Genomic DNA, 16,926 nt, shown 5'->3' with positions numbered 1-16,926 from the left:
TAGGTTTTTTGGTCACGTGTGCAGACAGTTGTGAGAGTGATACTTAAGACAATAGGAAGGGCATGGACTGCTTAATTCCTATGTTACTCTTGAAAGCTGGATTAGTGAGCAAGCTTTGAGTTTTTAACGTGGTTCCTTTTTTAGGAGGACAATGAGAAAATTCATATATATGTTTGAGAGGATCATCCCTTCACATATATGGTCCTGGTTTTGCTCAGCCCAGCCTTGTATCAAGCACTCAAACTTTTACCATCCTCAGCTCTTGGTTTCTCATGGTCTTGTTCCCAACTAGTTTTGTTTTCTTTTGTTTACTGGTCAAGAAACCTTAGTTTCTAGGGTTTGATTGTGGCTGTATTAAGATGCTACTCTGTTTTTCCCCTCTCCAGACCTTCTGCTATCAGCTACCTATTTTGTGCTTAGCAGTCCTGGATTGAAACAGTGCCAGAGAGAGGATGGATGTGTGCTTTTGGTGGGCAGTCCTCAGCTCTGGAATTGCTTTGGTCTACTAGTTTGGGCTTCACATTCAGACAATTGCTGTGTTTTGTCTTTTTAATTTGAGAGAGGTTTTCAGTGATTCATATTTGCTTTGACTGTTTTTAATGAAACAGAGCTAGTGACCTTGTAGTATGTGTGGTCTTAACTCATGACAGCATTTTTTATACAACAGTGTGTTGGAGTTTTATAACATTTGTGACAGTCCCTTTAAAAGAACCATATGCCGTATGTATGGTGATATCTGTTAATTTTTCTGTTAAACATAGCTATATGATAAGAGTAACAACATTACTGCACAGCTCCTACTAGATCCTGTCATGTGCTTGAAAACACAGTAAAATGACCGTCAGATGAGTGGACCTCCCACAGTGATTTGATGAAGCAGTCTCCCCTAGGCACGGTCCCTCTTCAACAACCTCTTCAGAAGGTGGCCCAAAGGGTTAGGTCCACTCTTTTCAGAAGAAAGGTCTTGACAGCTAAAATACAATGCTTCTAAGAGCGTTGAATTGGATAATAACTTCATTGGAGAGATGAGACACAGGATAAAACCTGAATCACTTCAGAGAATACAGCCAGATTTCCAGATTCTGTCTGCTGAAGAGTGTGGCAGTGGCAGGGATAATCATATTGAATAAATTACAACTGCTGAAGGCAAAAAACTCAAGCAGCAAAGATCAGTATGCAAAGGCTTTTTTTATGTATGTACCAGAGTGAAATTTTGTTAATCTGTTTGGAAATCTTGGTTTCCAATTACGACATTTCGACACTACCTTGGTGGACAGCTTAAAAGCATCTTTATTCAATTAACAGATCACTTCTTGCTCATCAGGATGTGGGTGAGCAGAAGTGCGTGTGGAGGCCCTGCACAAGTAACCACGTGGCAGTGTTTCTATACCAAGAATTTTAATCTATTTGTTATTTATATATGAAATATACTGGCACTTACGTTAAGGGAAAGCATGGTCTCCTGTGGGAGAGCTTATTGACCAGAAAGGAGAGGGATCAATGTCATAGACTCAGTTTACTGACAAGTGCAGTCAATTACTCTATGCACAATCTTTTTCATTTTTATATGAATGTTCTCCTACGTCTCTCTCATTCCTTTTTTTCAGGAAAGCAAAACGGGAGAAGGAGAACCGATGGCAGGAAAATATCCGAAGGGAAGAAGAAGAGAAAAAGAAGCGATTGGAGGAAGAACGAATGCAGGAAAAAGTTCAAGAAAAGCTGAAAGCTGAAGAAGCAGCTGCTCTGATGAGAGAAAGGGAAAATAACCAACAGCTTCATGCAGAGGAGGAGAAAAATAGGCAAGCCACAATCTTGAGGGAGACAGAACAACAAAGGCAGAGGCAACTGGAAGAAGATAAAAGAAAGCAAGAACAAATTGCAAAAGAAGCTGAGGAGAGGCATAAGCAGAATGAAGAAATAAAGAAGATAAAAGAAGTGACCAACTCTCAAGAGGTGGAGAAACGCACTTCCAAATTAAACATAAATGAGAAGTTTGCAGATCTGTTGAAACCAACAGAGGGTAAAAGTCTTAAGCCACCCTGGAAGAATGAAGGTAATCTTAGTCTGTTAGATTTTTTGCTTTAATGGTTCTTACTTTCCTGAGTGTTATTTCATTCTTAAATGTATTTTGTTAATGTGACACTATGGCAGGCTTATTGTGTAAAATACTATTTAAAAAAACCCACAACCAACAATGTTTCATGTCTTTAGTTCATTATAAATCATCCTATTATCTTAGGTTAATTCTATCCGTTTTCAGCACCAATGACTCTGATGACAAATCTTCCAGTGATCATGGTCAAAAAATCACAAATGCTGGAAACAGTAATATTTTAGCTTTTTCCTAAGGCCTGCTCTTTCTGTCATTAAAGTGGAATGCTAATATGGAGGAGTTTTGTTCAGTGATGAGTGGATGGTCAGGTAATGCCCAGCTAAGTGATTTATTAACATTGAAATCTAGCTTATTTCTGCATTAGTCAATGCCTCTCACTAAAAAACAAAGAACAGAATGACTAAATATAACTCTAGTTATGGGACTTTGAAAAGTACTGGTTTAACAATATTTTCGCTAAAGGCAGTTTTGATTACTTCCATCCTTCGTTAGTTCTTGTCAGTTTTTATTAGCCATTTTTATCAGTGAGTTCAACAAGAATCAAATTAGAACAGTGCTGAAAGATACTCGCAAACCTCAGCTGTGTCTTGTAAAACGTTCACTGTTAGCAACATCAGTCACGGACTTGGAGAACAGAGACGCAAAGAAAATAGAAATCGTGATATTTTGCTATTTTAGGTTTCTAGGTAAAATCTTCACCCATGCTGCTAAACACTTATTGTGCAACAGTGATATCTTTTCAACTTGGAAAATTACAATTGTGTTAAACGAGACTATATTAAAGCACTGGCTTAGCCAGAGCAGTTTGACAAGGAAAGATGGGATGATAAAGATGTCATTTTTTTGCTTCAGAAGACAATGCATTTTATTGTCTGTGTTACATTTACTATGATTGGCATGTTAAACTCTTGCATTGTATGCATCCCATCATCCTGCTGCAGCTGGTGATCTCCTTTGATACTTGCATAGTGTCTGGGGCAAGAACTGTTCTCCTCTTATGTTCATACATGTTGCTTAGAATGATGGGGCTCCAACTAAGTGCATGTGTTTGAGCTGTATCAAAATGATAACTTGTTTTCTTATCCTTTCAGGCAATGCAGTTAGTGTCTCAGAGTCTAGGAATTCAGTTGCCTTAGTAAATTACAGAGCTTTATATCCATTTGAAGCAAGGAATCATGATGAGATGAGCTTTAATACTGGGGATATAATTCAGGTAAGATTTGCCGTTCACATTTAACTTGCAAAAGTCACTGCCACCCCTTCCCCAGCCTTGAGATACACAAGGTCTTAAATGTCAAAAACATTACGCTGATATGTTTTAAGGCTTGCTCAAGGTTTAAATTGGATTGCCTTTTTTTTTTTTTTTTTTTTTTTTTTTTTTTAAACAGGTGGCATTAGGATTAGTTCAGCCCCAAAAAATCTTTCTTTGGATCTTACGCATCATAGAGGTGTTGAGAATCTGTTTAAGATAACAGTAGTGAATGCGAAACATAAACTTTCTAAAATTAGTAGATCAGGAATGATATAGTTGTTGCAGTTCATTGTTCATGTACAGGTTGGCCTCTTAAGTGTCTGCTTGAAATATAAGCCTGTGTTCTGGTTTCGGCTGGGATAGAGTTAATTTTCTTTCCAGTAGCTGGTATAGTGCTGTGTTTTGGATTCAGTATGAGAAGAATGTTGATAACACACTGATGTTTTCAGTTGTTGCTGAGCAGTGTTTATAACAAGTCAAGGATTTTTCAGCTTCTCGTGGCCAGCCAGCAAGAAGGCTGGAGGGGCACAAGAAGTTGGAAGGGGGCACAGCCAGGGCAGCTGACCCAAACTGGCCAACGGGGTATTCCATACCGTGTGATGTCATGCCCAGTATATAAACTGGGGGGAGTTGGCCTGGGGGGATCGCTGATTGGGAACTAATTGGGCATTGGTTGGTGAGTGGTGAGCAATTGCTTTGTGCATCACTAATTTTGTATATTCCAATTCTTTTATTATTATTATTATTATTGTCATTTTATTACTGTTATTATTATCATTATTTTTTTCTTCCTTTCTGTTCTGTTAAACTGTTCTTATCTCAACCCACAAGTTTTACTTTTTTTCTTGATTCTCTCCCCCATCCTATTCGGGGGGGGAGAGGGGGGAGCGAGTGAGTGGCTGTGTGGTGCTTAGTTGCTAGCTGGGGTTAAACCATGACAGCATAGTAAATAGAGGCATGAATTATTAATTAATGGCATTTGAATTAAAATAAAACTATTTATTTAACAAGTAGATGTGAAAGGTTCATCTGAATCTTAATACCATTTTCTAATGTGTTGTTAACATAGACTCTGCCTTTTGTTGGCTGGTCCTTTAATGGTCCCTTAGGCAGATATCTATAGTAGTTTATTCTTTCTAGCACTTTTCTGGATTCAGCTGAATTTGCTGTCTATAATATTACAGCAGGACCATAAGATTGGAAATGTGTTCTGGCATCTCAGTTGAAATGTGTGTTATTTCATGTACTTACATCACTTGTCAGCATACGTTTGAAAGCATGTGCGTTCAGGTGGACTTGTGCAAACTGATTTAAAACTGTGGTAATACAATTAGTATATATGTATCTAATGTATAAGTACGTATGGCTCCTCCTCATTCAGACTGTAAGTCATGTAGGTAGGTGACAAGGGAGAATTTACAAAGCAATGCGGTACAAAATAGTAAAACAAATATTAGCCTTCAGTTTGTTAGTGTTAAATCATTATTTGCATTTTCATACCAATGAAGCATGGAAGAGGGAACAAGAGAAGTAGGTTTTGTTTTGGCTTCTGTCTAAGATATAATTAACTGTGTCATTTAACTACTGATAACTTATTTTAGAAATAGCCTAACAGCTGCCGCCTCCTCCTCTTATACCCCAAACCTCAACTAAGCTAACTAGCTAATAGTATTTGATGAGCTGCTAATTTTTAGCTAATTTTGACCGATTTGCTAATTTGCATCATAATGGAGGCTTCAGCATTGCTATGAATAAGGATGGTCTATACTTAATCATATAGTAAGTAACAACAGAATTTTTGCACGTGTTTTGGACGCAGTCAAATGACACAATTATATCTGGAAGCAGAACTGCAGCAGTTGTTTTCGTGTGCAGCTAGGCTCACCAGCCGCTGCCTCTTGGCTGCGTGTTCAGCAAAATACAACACTGCACCGTAATTTTTGGCAAGCCAGAGTGGCTCCAGGTATAGTACGTGATCCCCAATGTGCATGTTCAGGGCCCATTTGAAGAAATGTAATGTCTTTGAGGCCTGTCTCTACCTGTGTCTAAAACCAGGGCAATTGCATCATAACCCTTGTTTCTTGAACAGGGCAAAATCAGCTCAGTTCTGAAAGGGAAGAGAATGAAAATGCTGATCCCTGCATGAGTGCTGCTCACACTGCTCAATTCAGGGTGCCAGCAGGTGCTGACGCACTAGATGCGTGCTAGATACCCTGTTGGTTTCACACTGCTAATTGTGTTTTCTTTGTATTTATCCTCCTGTCCATAGGTTGATGAAAAAACTGTGGGAGAGCCTGGTTGGCTTTATGGGAGTTTTCAAGGACGTTTTGGTTGGTTTCCATGCAATTATGTAGAAAAAATACCAGAAAGAGAAAAATCTGTATCTCCTAAGAAGGCCTTACTTCCTCCTACAGTATCTTTATCTACTACCTCAGCTGCTTCAGAGTGAGTTTTTGTTATGTTTGTGTCAAAATTGCTTTTTCTAAATTTAGCTAACGCATAAAGTGCTGTATAGTTTCATTTGGTGTTTGTTCTTAAAATATAAATGCACAAAACTTACTGAAGAACCTACCTGAAAGTCTTAGTCTGGAAATTTTAAGTATTTGATAGTCTGTTTCGGATTGTACAGGGTATCTGCTTTATATATGTTTTTCTTAAAAAAAAAAAAAAAAAAAAAAAAAAAAAAAAGTTATTCTGCTTGAGGTACTTTTTAAATAAAAATTGTAATGTGTTAAATGTGCCTGTATTCAATTTGCAGACCACTTTCACCAAGTAGATCTGCAGAAGAGTCTGATCACCAAAACACACCTTTTTCTAGCCTGAATGTTAATACAGCATGGCAACAGAAATCAGCTTTCACTCGCACTGTGTCCCCTGGATCTGTTTCACCCATTCATGGACAGGTATGTTGTGTGAGAGTGCAGAACTTGCTGTATTTTAGATTGATGTTAATGACACTGATTTAAAGAAAAACCAAAACACAACTTTTCTAATAGTGGGTGCACTGAACAGGCTAGAGGATAAAGAAGCTAGTCTGAATGCTCCACTAGTGTGCATTGACATAATTCCATATGTTTCCAGGGACCTCTGAGCAAGAAGACTCATGCAGTATGTTTCATAACTCTAAAATAATTTTCACCTGTAATTAGACACACAAGATAATTCTAACAAATAAGAAACAGACTTGAGAGATTGATCCTCAGTTAACAGCTTGTATACGTCAACATAGAAAAAAAAATTATTCAGCCATCACTTAGGAATGAAGTTGCTTAAACTTCAATAAAAGATACATCAATGTTTGTTTGTTTGTTGTTTTTAATACTTGGCACCAGTTTGGGGAGTGTGGTCGATCAACATCTCCACTTCTTTCTTAACAGGGGCAGCCTGTTGAGAACTTAAAAGCACAAGCACTTTGCTCTTGGACTGCAAAAAAAGAGAACCACTTGAATTTTTCAAAAAATGATATCATTACTGTCCTGGAGCAGCAGGAAAACTGGTGGTTTGGAGAGGTACATGGAGGAAGGGGTTGGTTTCCAAAATCATATGTTAAGCTCTTACCTGGGAGCGAAATCAAGAAAGAGGAGTAAGTGTGACTTTTATTTTTGTTTTATTCAACAGTTTACAAAAAGAGGTGGTTTAGAGTGCAAAATTCCTGCAGTGCTTTAAAGTGCAGAATATAAATACCGTTTACAATTTACACCATGCCATTTTAGGCTTTTATTATTTCATTCTGGCAAGCCAAGTAATGTTGGGCTCACTACTGTGTAAATAGACAGTCTTCCAAGGCTGAGTGCTGTGAAAAATCAGTTTGATTATTCATCAAGTGCCAGACTTTGTTTTGGTTCATTACCGAGTCCGCTCTCTTGCAGTGTATTTGTGTTCTGCCTTTGAAGGTGCCAATTTCTAAGTGACCTACAAATAACTGTAAGCTTGTAAGGCACATCTTGCAGAAGTAGTGTATTTTTCTTTACTTGAAAGATCATTATGTCTCTTCTAATGCTGCAAGATAACTGTTTGGGTAATAATTCAAAGTCTGGTTACTGCTGGGATGGCTGCACGATTGAGTGTGAATTGTTCTTTCCATGCGTTATGATAAAAGTAATTTAGACAAAATATTTGATTTGTACTTCTTTTGGATAGCATAATTTGCAAATATATCTTCTCGTCTTTCATCACATTACATTTCTTTTTTTGAAGTGGTGTGCTCTTGGACACCATTCATATCTTAAATATCAGTAATACCTGCTGCTGTTTGACAGTCAAGAAAGTCTTTGCAATTAATTCAGAGGCAATACCAACTTTGAGATAACCAAAGTGAGCTTAGTCTCATCCTAATAAAGAGATTTGTTCTTGATCAGCCTTTTAATTACACAAACCCTTTTGTCTTTCTGCAGACCAGAAGCTATTTATGCAGCTGTAAACAAAAAGCCTAATACACAGTCTTATGCAGCAGGAGAGGGTAAGACAGCATGAAATGCGCTACTTAATGATACAGTCTGTTTCTGCTTAATGGCATGTGAATAAGCTTAAATATGTGAAGAGTTTCTGAGCAGGCCTTTTAATGCTTGTCCAAAAGACACAGTGCAAATGTTGAGCTACTGATACGAGAATTCCAAAACAGGAACTTAAGTAAAGCTTATAACTAATTCAGGTTCAGCATAAGCCTGGGTTTTTGTTTTGTATTTAAGACTTTTGTTCAAGCATTAATTTATTTCTGAAAACTTAAATATGTCTCATACCCATAAGCCAAGTTTTCTTCCTGCCGTTTTCTACTGTATTATGCTATACTGTAGAGACGTGAGAAGGGATTTTCAGTCTCCTGAGTGTGGATCATTCTCTTTTAATCAGTAGGGAGTAGAGAAAACAAGTATTACTGGAGAAAAATTTGTGGGAAGCACTTTCTAAGCCTTTTCATCTAGTGTATCTCCATGCTTCCCCAATTATACTTTAATTCCACTTGTGTTTTTCATTTTTGCTGTGTTAGATAAGAATGGTTTTAATCAGGTTTAGGTGTGGAATATACATGCTTGCTGTTGAAACACAGAAGTAGGGTGGAATATTTAATGCAAGAGATGAGTTTTTCAAACTGTGGTCTACAGGCCTCTGCTGATCTGCGGGGTGATCATAGGGTAGTAACTCTCACTGTGCCAAATTCATCTCTCTGTACAAAGTTGTACACCTGTAATTCACAGTTGTAAGCACAAGGCAAGATGTGATTACAATCAAGAAAGTAGGTAGTTTGAGTCACAAACTTGTAAAGACGTGATCTGTGTTATGAACACACCGATGAACACTGATACCAAAGATACCTTTACCTGCATCTGATATACTTTTATCCTCCTATCTGAAACTATTGTCTCCTTCTTTATGTGCTGCTTGCACAGAGTATGTTGCGCTCTATTCGTACTCAAGCTCTGAGCCTGGTGACTTGACTTTTACGGAAGGTGAGGAAATCCTAGTGACCCAGAAAGAAGGGGAATGGTGGACTGGGAGCATTGATGGCAGAACTGGAATCTTCCCGTCCAATTACGTCAGACCAAAGGATCAAGAAGTGAGTTCATATTCTAAGAATTAATGCACAATGCTTTCTCTCAATTTTATTGTATATACTAGTATTGATACCTAGCTCTTAGACAGTGATTTTAAGCAGAGCTTAATGTGCTTGACAGAAAAGAAAAGCCTAGGTAGCTTGAGTGCTAAATCACTGCTCTAGCCACAGTGTCACATTGTCTCTCTCCATACGTGATGGTATTTTGTTAAATACGGGCTCAAAATTAAAATGTCCACGTGCTTTTCTGTCTACATCCTTAAAGTTAGCGTAAACTCTACTGTTTTTATTGCACACTAAAAGATGATTTTTGTGTCTTTGTAGGCTTCTAGTAATGCTGGCAAAACTGGAACAATAAATAAGAAACCCGGTAAGTGTGTGATAAATTTTTAACATTTAGGACTGTTTCTTAAGTGACTATGAGCATTTAGGTTCATAGCAGTGTTTTAATGGTGGCTAACATGCTTAGCTGCAAGATACGTAGCAGGATATTTCTGTGGATCTAGCTCTTCCTGTAATGAAAAAATAACAAATGCAATTAATACATTTTCTTTTCAGAAATTGCTCAGGTTACTACTGCCTATGCTGCATCAGGAACTGAACAGCTTAGTCTTGCTCCTGGACAGCTAATACTTATTCTGAAGAAAAATGCTAGTGGATGGTGGCAAGGAGAGTTGCAGGTAGTTATTGAAGAAGAAATAATTGTGACTTCATGAACAGCAAGGAGGTGGACTTGAGTTTAATTCAAGAAAACAACTAAGTATAGTGTTCTAAAAGCTGGCTAGAAAGTTATTTTCATCTTATATAAACCATATTTGGGGGGAAAAAAAGTTTTTAATTAAACCTTCGGTTGCTGGGGGTTTTTGTTTGTTTTTTGATTTTGGGGGGGTTTGGTCACAGAAGATACTAAAACTGTCAATGAACATATGCATGGGAGAGGGAAGAGTGATGTTGAAAGTTAATAAATTAGTTAGGATTTAATTGGTAAAACACTGTAAAATTATTCTAATGAAAGGACAGGAATTCTTGGAAGTTGGAGTTGGAAGCTAGTTTATTGTGAAGGTTGCTATTCCCATTTTTCTCCTTTCCCCACCTAGTGATGAATTTCTAGTCCCAGGGGTTGAAGGTACTGTTACGTGACATTCTTCTTAAACCATAGTTGGTATTTTGACTTTTGGAGCCCCATGGATCTTGTCCATAATACCCTTCACCTTTGCAACCAATGCAAAAAGTTAAACTGTGACCCTATAATGTCTCTTTGTTACCCTTTTCTTTAGCTGACTTTTAGCTGAATCTGCAGCGTTAGCCTGAATTCGGACATGTTACTTCCAATGCTGAATGCTATTACCAATGTTGGGATTGAACAGCACAATAGAAAGTTCCGTCCTCTTAATATCACTTAATTGCCCTTTCCCAAGGTATTCTACAGCCACACGCACTCTGTTTTGAGTGAATACTCTTGTTAACACCCATCTTTCCCCTCCAACAGTTAGAACAGGGCTGATCTAACTATTCAGCATCTGTTTTTAAAACCAACCTGCTTTACAGATACAGGAAGAGAGATCACAGTGAGCAAGTTGAGAAATGGCTGCACTGAGTTTCTGTGAACTAACAGCAGTGGAAAATTCATTGATAGTATGTGCAAAAAAGATAAATAAACACAGAAAACAATGAATAGTTTATATTTGAAGGAAAGTAGTCCCAGTGCTGGTTCAGAAGAAGCTTCAAAGAATTAAAAAAAAAAAAAAAAAAAAAGGAAACTGGGGGAATGGAAACTAAGATACATAATTGTCAGTTCTTGCTAGTATTAATTTCTTTTTTTGTTGTAATAGAGCTCAGTCTGCAGTTACTGCTTTCTAAAATCTATGCTCACTTTTACATCCTGACTTTTTTGTGCACTCTGAAGTATATTTATTTCTTCAGTGTGTGCCGGGATCGTCTTTACCTGTGGGACTAAAAATGCAAAAGACTAAAAAATGAGAAAATCCTTTTCAAACTCTCACATGCTGTACTAGGTAGGAAATGATATCAAATACTTAGGTCAGGATTTTCAAAAGTAGCTTATGGTAATTGTTACCTCTGTTCTGGGTATCTTATTAGAGACTCCCTGTATGATGCATAAGTGGAATGTTCGTAGAGCGAATTTTCAGCCCTGCAATTAAATTGCGCACTGAGATAATAAGCTGCACTTTAAAATTTTGGATTAATACATTTGCCAGAACGTATTAGGGTGCAGCTTTATTTGAATTGGGTTTTTTCATCCTTTAGCCAGATTTTTTCCTTTAAAGATCTGTTTAGTATTTAGTTGGTGTTTGGAAGCCTGGCTTTTTGTCTTTCCTTGGCAAAACTGTGTGACATATTCATTGCATTTTTTCCAGTCTATAGACTATTTGGTTTCTTAATTGTGTAATAACCATTTTAAACATTTACAGGCAAGAGGGAAAAAGAGACAGAAAGGATGGTTCCCTGCCAGCCATGTGAAATTACTGGGTCCAAGCAGTGAAAGAACCACATCTGCTGCTCCCTCAGGTGAAAAAAAAAATGACGTTATATTTCATTTAGAGTATTTTATGTAACTGCTTCAATTGTTCAGATACTAGTCTGAATTATATAACTAGTGTAATGTTATGTTTAATGGCCCTATCTGATTGTGGTGTCGCTGTGGAAGGTAGAGTCCTAGTCAGAATCCGGGTCTTTTGACAGACTTGTCCATTCAGCTCTTATCTCTGTCCAAGAAAGGTAAAGTCTCCCAACTTCTTAATTAAAACAGTTCTTCATAGGGTCCCTCCCTAGCATATACAATCCTCTACATACCTTACAACAGAAAGGCTCAGTCATACAAAGATGTTTATATCCAGAAATCTGTGAGAATCAGCAGTCCATCTTCTATGGCAAGAGCTTTTTAGTTTTGCTGAATGCACTGAAGAGCCACACTCTCCTCATTTGGAAACTCCATGTTTCCAAATGCTAGCAAAAATCTTACAGAAAACTAGCAATCATTGACAAACACCTTGGAATTACATGCACTGCTCCTTAAAAGGAGGGAGGCTAAACAGCAAATTTCCACTAGATTTTTCCATTTGATTGGCCAGGTACAAATTAGATGATTTCACATAAAAGGAGTTTTTTTGGTTCTGCATGCTTAAATTGTGCAGTTCTCCATAGCTATGATTTGCTTATACAACAGCTTCCTGGTTATTACTGGACAAAACTTCCGTTTGGCTAAACTGGCAGTTCATGATTAGCTAATGCACACTTCCTCTGCCTTTGCCATGTTTTTCTCACAAGTATCAGCTATAAGATAATCAAACTATCTTTCTTTTTCAAGCCAGTAAAAGAGATAGAAGCATACTTGATTATATTTTAAAATGTTTAGAAGGTCAACAGATGCTATACTAACTGAATCAATTCATTGTGTAAGTGCATAGATATATAAAGTGGAAATAAATATTACTGCCTGGCCCAATTAAGGGAGGACAGTTCCACATCAAGATAAGATCATGTGGCATTTTTCTTATGTAACAGTGTATGTGAAATTGTTTCTTTCCCGTGGTTATGTAAAACACTCAAAAACAGTCTCAATACTTGTGTAACAGTGTTCTACTATATTTGGGTTTTCTTCATAGTGTGTCAAGTGATAGCAATGTATGATTACATGGCAAACAATGAAGATGAGCTCAGTTTCTCCAAAGGGCAGCTTATTAATGTACTGAGCAAAGATGATGCTGACTGGTGGCAAGGAGAAATCGGTGGTGTGACGGGTCTCTTCCCCTCAAACTACGTGAAGATGACCACGGATTCTGATCCAAGTCAGCAGTGTAAGCAACTTTTATTTTTTATTAGTTTTGTTACTTTATTTCAAAGGTGCATTGCTATTCTTTTGCTCTGTGTTTGGAATTTGGAGTTCCAGGCATCAGCTGAATTTATTGGTACTTTAAATAATTTACAGTAGTAATAAGTACGTTAAATACTTTTCTGTTTAACCTACAAACAACCAGCACATTACCAACCAGCCAGTGCATGATAGTAACAGTGCTAGGGTGACCTAAAAGTATTAGATTCGGTAGTTGTTCCCCTTCCATTAAAGATGCTGATGTTTGATAACTGACATGGACTGGGAGTCAGTGCAGGCAAACTGCTTGATTATAGAACTTGCTTGACTTTTATAAAATACGAAAAAATGTCTGCTGTAGTCATCTTTAACTTGTATTTACACTATTTATCAGTTAAGTAAAAATAACCATAGAAAGGAGAGGAAAAAGATTCTAGTGTTAGCAAGTGACCTATCCTACAGTGAATACATGTGTCCTGGCTCCCAGCAGTCCAGTTCTCATCCAATTCTGAGAAACAAGTTATATATCAAAACATGTTAAGCTGAAAATTATCAGCAGCAGGCTGAGAACTGAATGCTAGAATATACACTTATCTGACAGTCAAAATTTTCTCTGCTGTTTTTTTGCATGTAAACACAGTAAAGGTTTCTGGTATTGTGTCCCCTGCGCCCCCCCCGCGCCCCCCCCCCCCCCTTTTTTTTTTTTGGCCTCTCTCCCCAGAGAAATTTACCACCATTTTTATTCCCTCAGCTTTTCATCCTGCGGCACTGTGATTAAACCAACTTCTATATCAACCCATGCTATCAGTGGGTTTGGGAATCTATCTTGATGTCAGAGTTGTTCCTTTGACATAACAAGCCTTGTCCTTTCACTTCCTGTTTTTTTCCCTAGGCGCCATTTGTAGTTTTCTCAGTATAAAGATACGCATCCAGAAGTCTGGTTGAGGTTCACTCTTAATAGCCTATAGCTAGTGTGTAGGACCAGCGCGCACAAAAGATTTGATCAACATAGTTCTGTTCATACAGAACAATTCACAAACTCGATAATGAAGGTGCAGCTTGGATTGGAAAGTTAAAATATTTTCCCTGGTTAGCGTGTTATGGTACCTGGGCAAAATAGAGTATGCCCTGTTCTTGAGGCTGTTTTGGGGTTTTTTGTGTTTTTTTTTTTTAGCTAAATCATATCTGTGCTCACATTTTTGGTAATGCATTGATTTTTTTGTTTTTGTTTTGTTTTGGTTTTTTTTGTTAAAATGCCTCTGGCCGGTGTGGCTGTGATGTTGAAAACTTCAGCATTTAGATTGAACTTAACATTCTTTTGATTAGGCATATCTAAATCATTAAAATGATCCTTTGAAAGTCGTTGGGTTTTTTGTTTGTTTACAAAATCTCAGTTTTGAAGAAACAGTATAGACTAAATCCAGATGGGCTATAAAATTAAGACTCTGGCTGAGTATTAAAACTTTCTGAATTTTCAAAAATTATAGAGATACTATCTTATCACACCAGGTGTGCTGCCATTTAGAGTTATGTGGCTGAATGTGATGAGTGCAAGGTGATAACATTTACCACTAATTTCCAACAAAAGCAGTGCTAAGACCAAGTTGTAATTGGAAGCTTTCGATATGATGATTAAGTTTTTCTCATTATTTGCTGATTTGTCATTAGGTGTTTTCTCAGATTTCAATGTTGTGGAGTAAAAATATTTCTATCCACATCAAACTGTGGCTGGCTGAGCAGAATTTTCCTTTGAAAGTGTATTGACAAAGGTCAGCCAGTGGCAGTCAGATGAGCAAATGTGCACATGAGCAGATGTGCACCAGGTCATCTGTACTTGGTCGTTAAACTTATGTCTAAGAAGTAGTCTGTTTGCTATGAAGCAGATTTACTGGTGCTCAATTAACAAAATCCACTTATTGGTGAATGAAGAGTATGTTGAATTTATTTTTTTTTATTATTTTTTTTTTTAATACTCTGAGTATTTCAAATAAGCTAACTTGTATATCACTTCTGTGCTGGAATTTGCCACTCTTTTGTGATATTAAAACATATGCATTTGGAAAATTCAGGAAAAATCCTGCTTAAAGTCCAGAGCCTGCTCAAAACCAGCATGGCTTGTTAAGCTCAAGCGCAGCATTGTGCAAATATCGTTACACCGATTTCAGCTGGGCTACTTTCATATGGTGTGAAATCTGAGCTAGTAAGTTGTGTTAGCGGTAAGCTAGTGCTGTACTATTCTTCTGTAAGCAGAGAAATATTTAAATATGTACTGATGGAACTTTCAAACTTCCTTGGATTTCCTTAAAATATTTTTTGCTCTTATTTAAATGTAGCGCAGAAACTGTCACTAGTATTCTTGAGAAATCACTAAGGAATTGTCCCACAGAAATGTTGATGTGGCCCTCTAGGGATCAGCTTAGAGATACGACAGAATATAATTTAAGAAATGCATTGTTATGTTTTAAAGAACTGTTAATCTGAGTATTGTAATGTTTCTGTTGAAGAACAGCAGTTTCTCCCACTGTCTTTTCTAGATGGTCAAATGTGATGGTATTTGAAAGGGAGCAGGCAGATTTGGTTTACTCAAATAGGTTTGTGGCTTAGGAAAATTCTGCTTTTCCCTCAAATTTAAACTCTGTTATATGGACCACCTTTGTATCCAGAGTCTTTTTTGGGACTTACTAGTTATGGCTGTAATGGCAAACTTCCCTAGCAAAGAAGGAACTTAAGTCAGCAAGATGTTCCTTAGGTTGCTGAAATAGCTCTTTGAACAGAATAAGCTGTGCTGACAAGATCGCTTTTCCTGTTGGCGTATCTGCACATCCTGGCATAGGGTCTCTGCAAGGAAGAAAATCAATGAAACATGTCATAGGTCTCTCAACAGGTCTCTTAAATACAACTGAGTCCTGGCGATTGCAGAACACAAAATACTTGAGTCTTGTTCTCTCATTGACCTTGGTGATGGTTATACTTACTCACGTTTTAATGACATTTTAATAGCCCTTATTCTAATGTTTGCACAGAAGTCATCATAAAGGATAAATAAGATACGCAGAAGGTTTCAAAATATAAATAGGTACAGATTTAAAGTAAAGGAATATTCATAACCTTCTGTTCTTTGTTGAGTGCTTGCTCAACCATTCAGGGTCAGTAGGTACAGATTTAAAGTAAAGGAATATTCATAATCTTCTGTTTGTTGAGTGCTTGCTCAACCATTCAGGGTCAGATGTTTTGTGTACTGCCAGTACCTGTCTAAGACATGTCTACCAGGTTTTCTTCCTGTTCTTCGCAAGGGATGTGTAAGGCGGGGTAGGCAGGGTGTACTTACCACCTTACAGTTCTTCTCGTTGGCCTGGTCTGGAGATAATTTTGTCACTTCAGCCAGTCTTTGTCTGCCTTAAACATTTGCTCTTAGAAACTCATTCTCTCCTTACGTGTTAGCTTTTTCAGCGAGACACCTTTTTCAGTTTGTCTTCTTATCCATGGGACCAGTCTGAGCCTTGTCCTTACATTTTCTTTAGTTGAGATTTTCTCCCCTCATGTACCTCAGATGGAGGCAAGGCGGATGCTCCAGCTACATCTGCATACTTGGTTGCTGGATGTCTCTTTGTGTTACAGATCTGTTCACCTCTCGGAGACATTCTTGCTGAGAGCTGGACAACTCAGCCAGGTGAACATACCTATGCTCAGTGTGCAGAGGCTTCTAGTTCACCTTATCTGAGGTATCTCATCTCCTGTTGTGAGACTGGTCTTTCACAGCGCTGAATATTGTACCGGTTCTTTCTACTCTAACGTACATACAGTTATTGTTTCTGTTCACTCTTTTTTCTTTTCATAGCCCAGCATTGCTGCAGTTCCTCAGGCATCTAAGTTACTCCTTCATGTGCTCTGACGTGAGCTCCAGGTAGTCCCCATAGCCTGAAAAGCACCTCCTTCCTCCATTTAAACCTGCCTTCTCTGCCTTCTGCCAGTGCAACGGCAAAAGTTGGTTAGACTGGGAACAGATCCTTTCTCCATAGACTGTTCTTAACATGTGTATGACGACGGTGTGCATTTCTTTACGTACAAATTTGATGTTTATAGTAATACCAGTAGATCTACCTATTTTTTTTCCTCCCCAACCTTACTTGTAGATGTGACACGTTGGAGACATGAGGCAAGTCCTGTCCTTTCAACACCAG

At 37.8% G+C, this 16,926-nt stretch overlaps 2 protein-coding genes across 7 annotated transcripts in view; one reads left to right on the top strand and one right to left on the bottom strand.

Moving 5' to 3' along the window:
- ITSN2 (intersectin 2) overlaps positions 1 to 16,926 on the top strand; it is an 86,612-nt gene that overhangs the window by 51,302 nt on the left and 18,384 nt on the right. For all 6 annotated transcript variants that reach the window (XM_049818428.1, XM_049818424.1, XM_049818426.1 and 3 more), the window contains exons 18-28: positions 1,608 to 2,053; positions 3,205 to 3,326; positions 5,635 to 5,810; positions 6,124 to 6,268; positions 6,743 to 6,948; positions 7,760 to 7,824; positions 8,750 to 8,916; positions 9,238 to 9,283; positions 9,472 to 9,593; positions 11,346 to 11,442; positions 12,540 to 12,731. In XM_049818428.1, the coding sequence (XP_049674385.1) occupies positions 1,608 to 2,053; positions 3,205 to 3,326; positions 5,635 to 5,810; positions 6,124 to 6,268; positions 6,743 to 6,948; positions 7,760 to 7,824; positions 8,750 to 8,916; positions 9,238 to 9,283; positions 9,472 to 9,593; positions 11,346 to 11,442; positions 12,540 to 12,731 (1,784 nt within the window). The remainder of the gene's footprint in view (positions 1 to 1,607; positions 2,054 to 3,204; positions 3,327 to 5,634; positions 5,811 to 6,123; positions 6,269 to 6,742; positions 6,949 to 7,759; positions 7,825 to 8,749; positions 8,917 to 9,237; positions 9,284 to 9,471; positions 9,594 to 11,345; positions 11,443 to 12,539; positions 12,732 to 16,926) is intronic.
- Positions 1 to 16,926, bottom strand: part of TNFRSF21 (TNF receptor superfamily member 21) — a 1,117,265-nt gene that overhangs the window by 1,093,834 nt on the left and 6,505 nt on the right. The window lies entirely within an intron of this gene.

Source organism: Accipiter gentilis, chromosome 16 (genome assembly GCF_929443795.1).
Source record: "Accipiter gentilis chromosome 16, bAccGen1.1, whole genome shotgun sequence".
Classification (NCBI taxonomy): Eukaryota; Metazoa; Chordata; class Aves; order Accipitriformes; family Accipitridae; genus Astur; species Astur gentilis.
The sequence above is the reverse complement of the archived record's forward strand: the minus strand, read 5'-3'. Positions and strand labels throughout refer to the sequence as shown.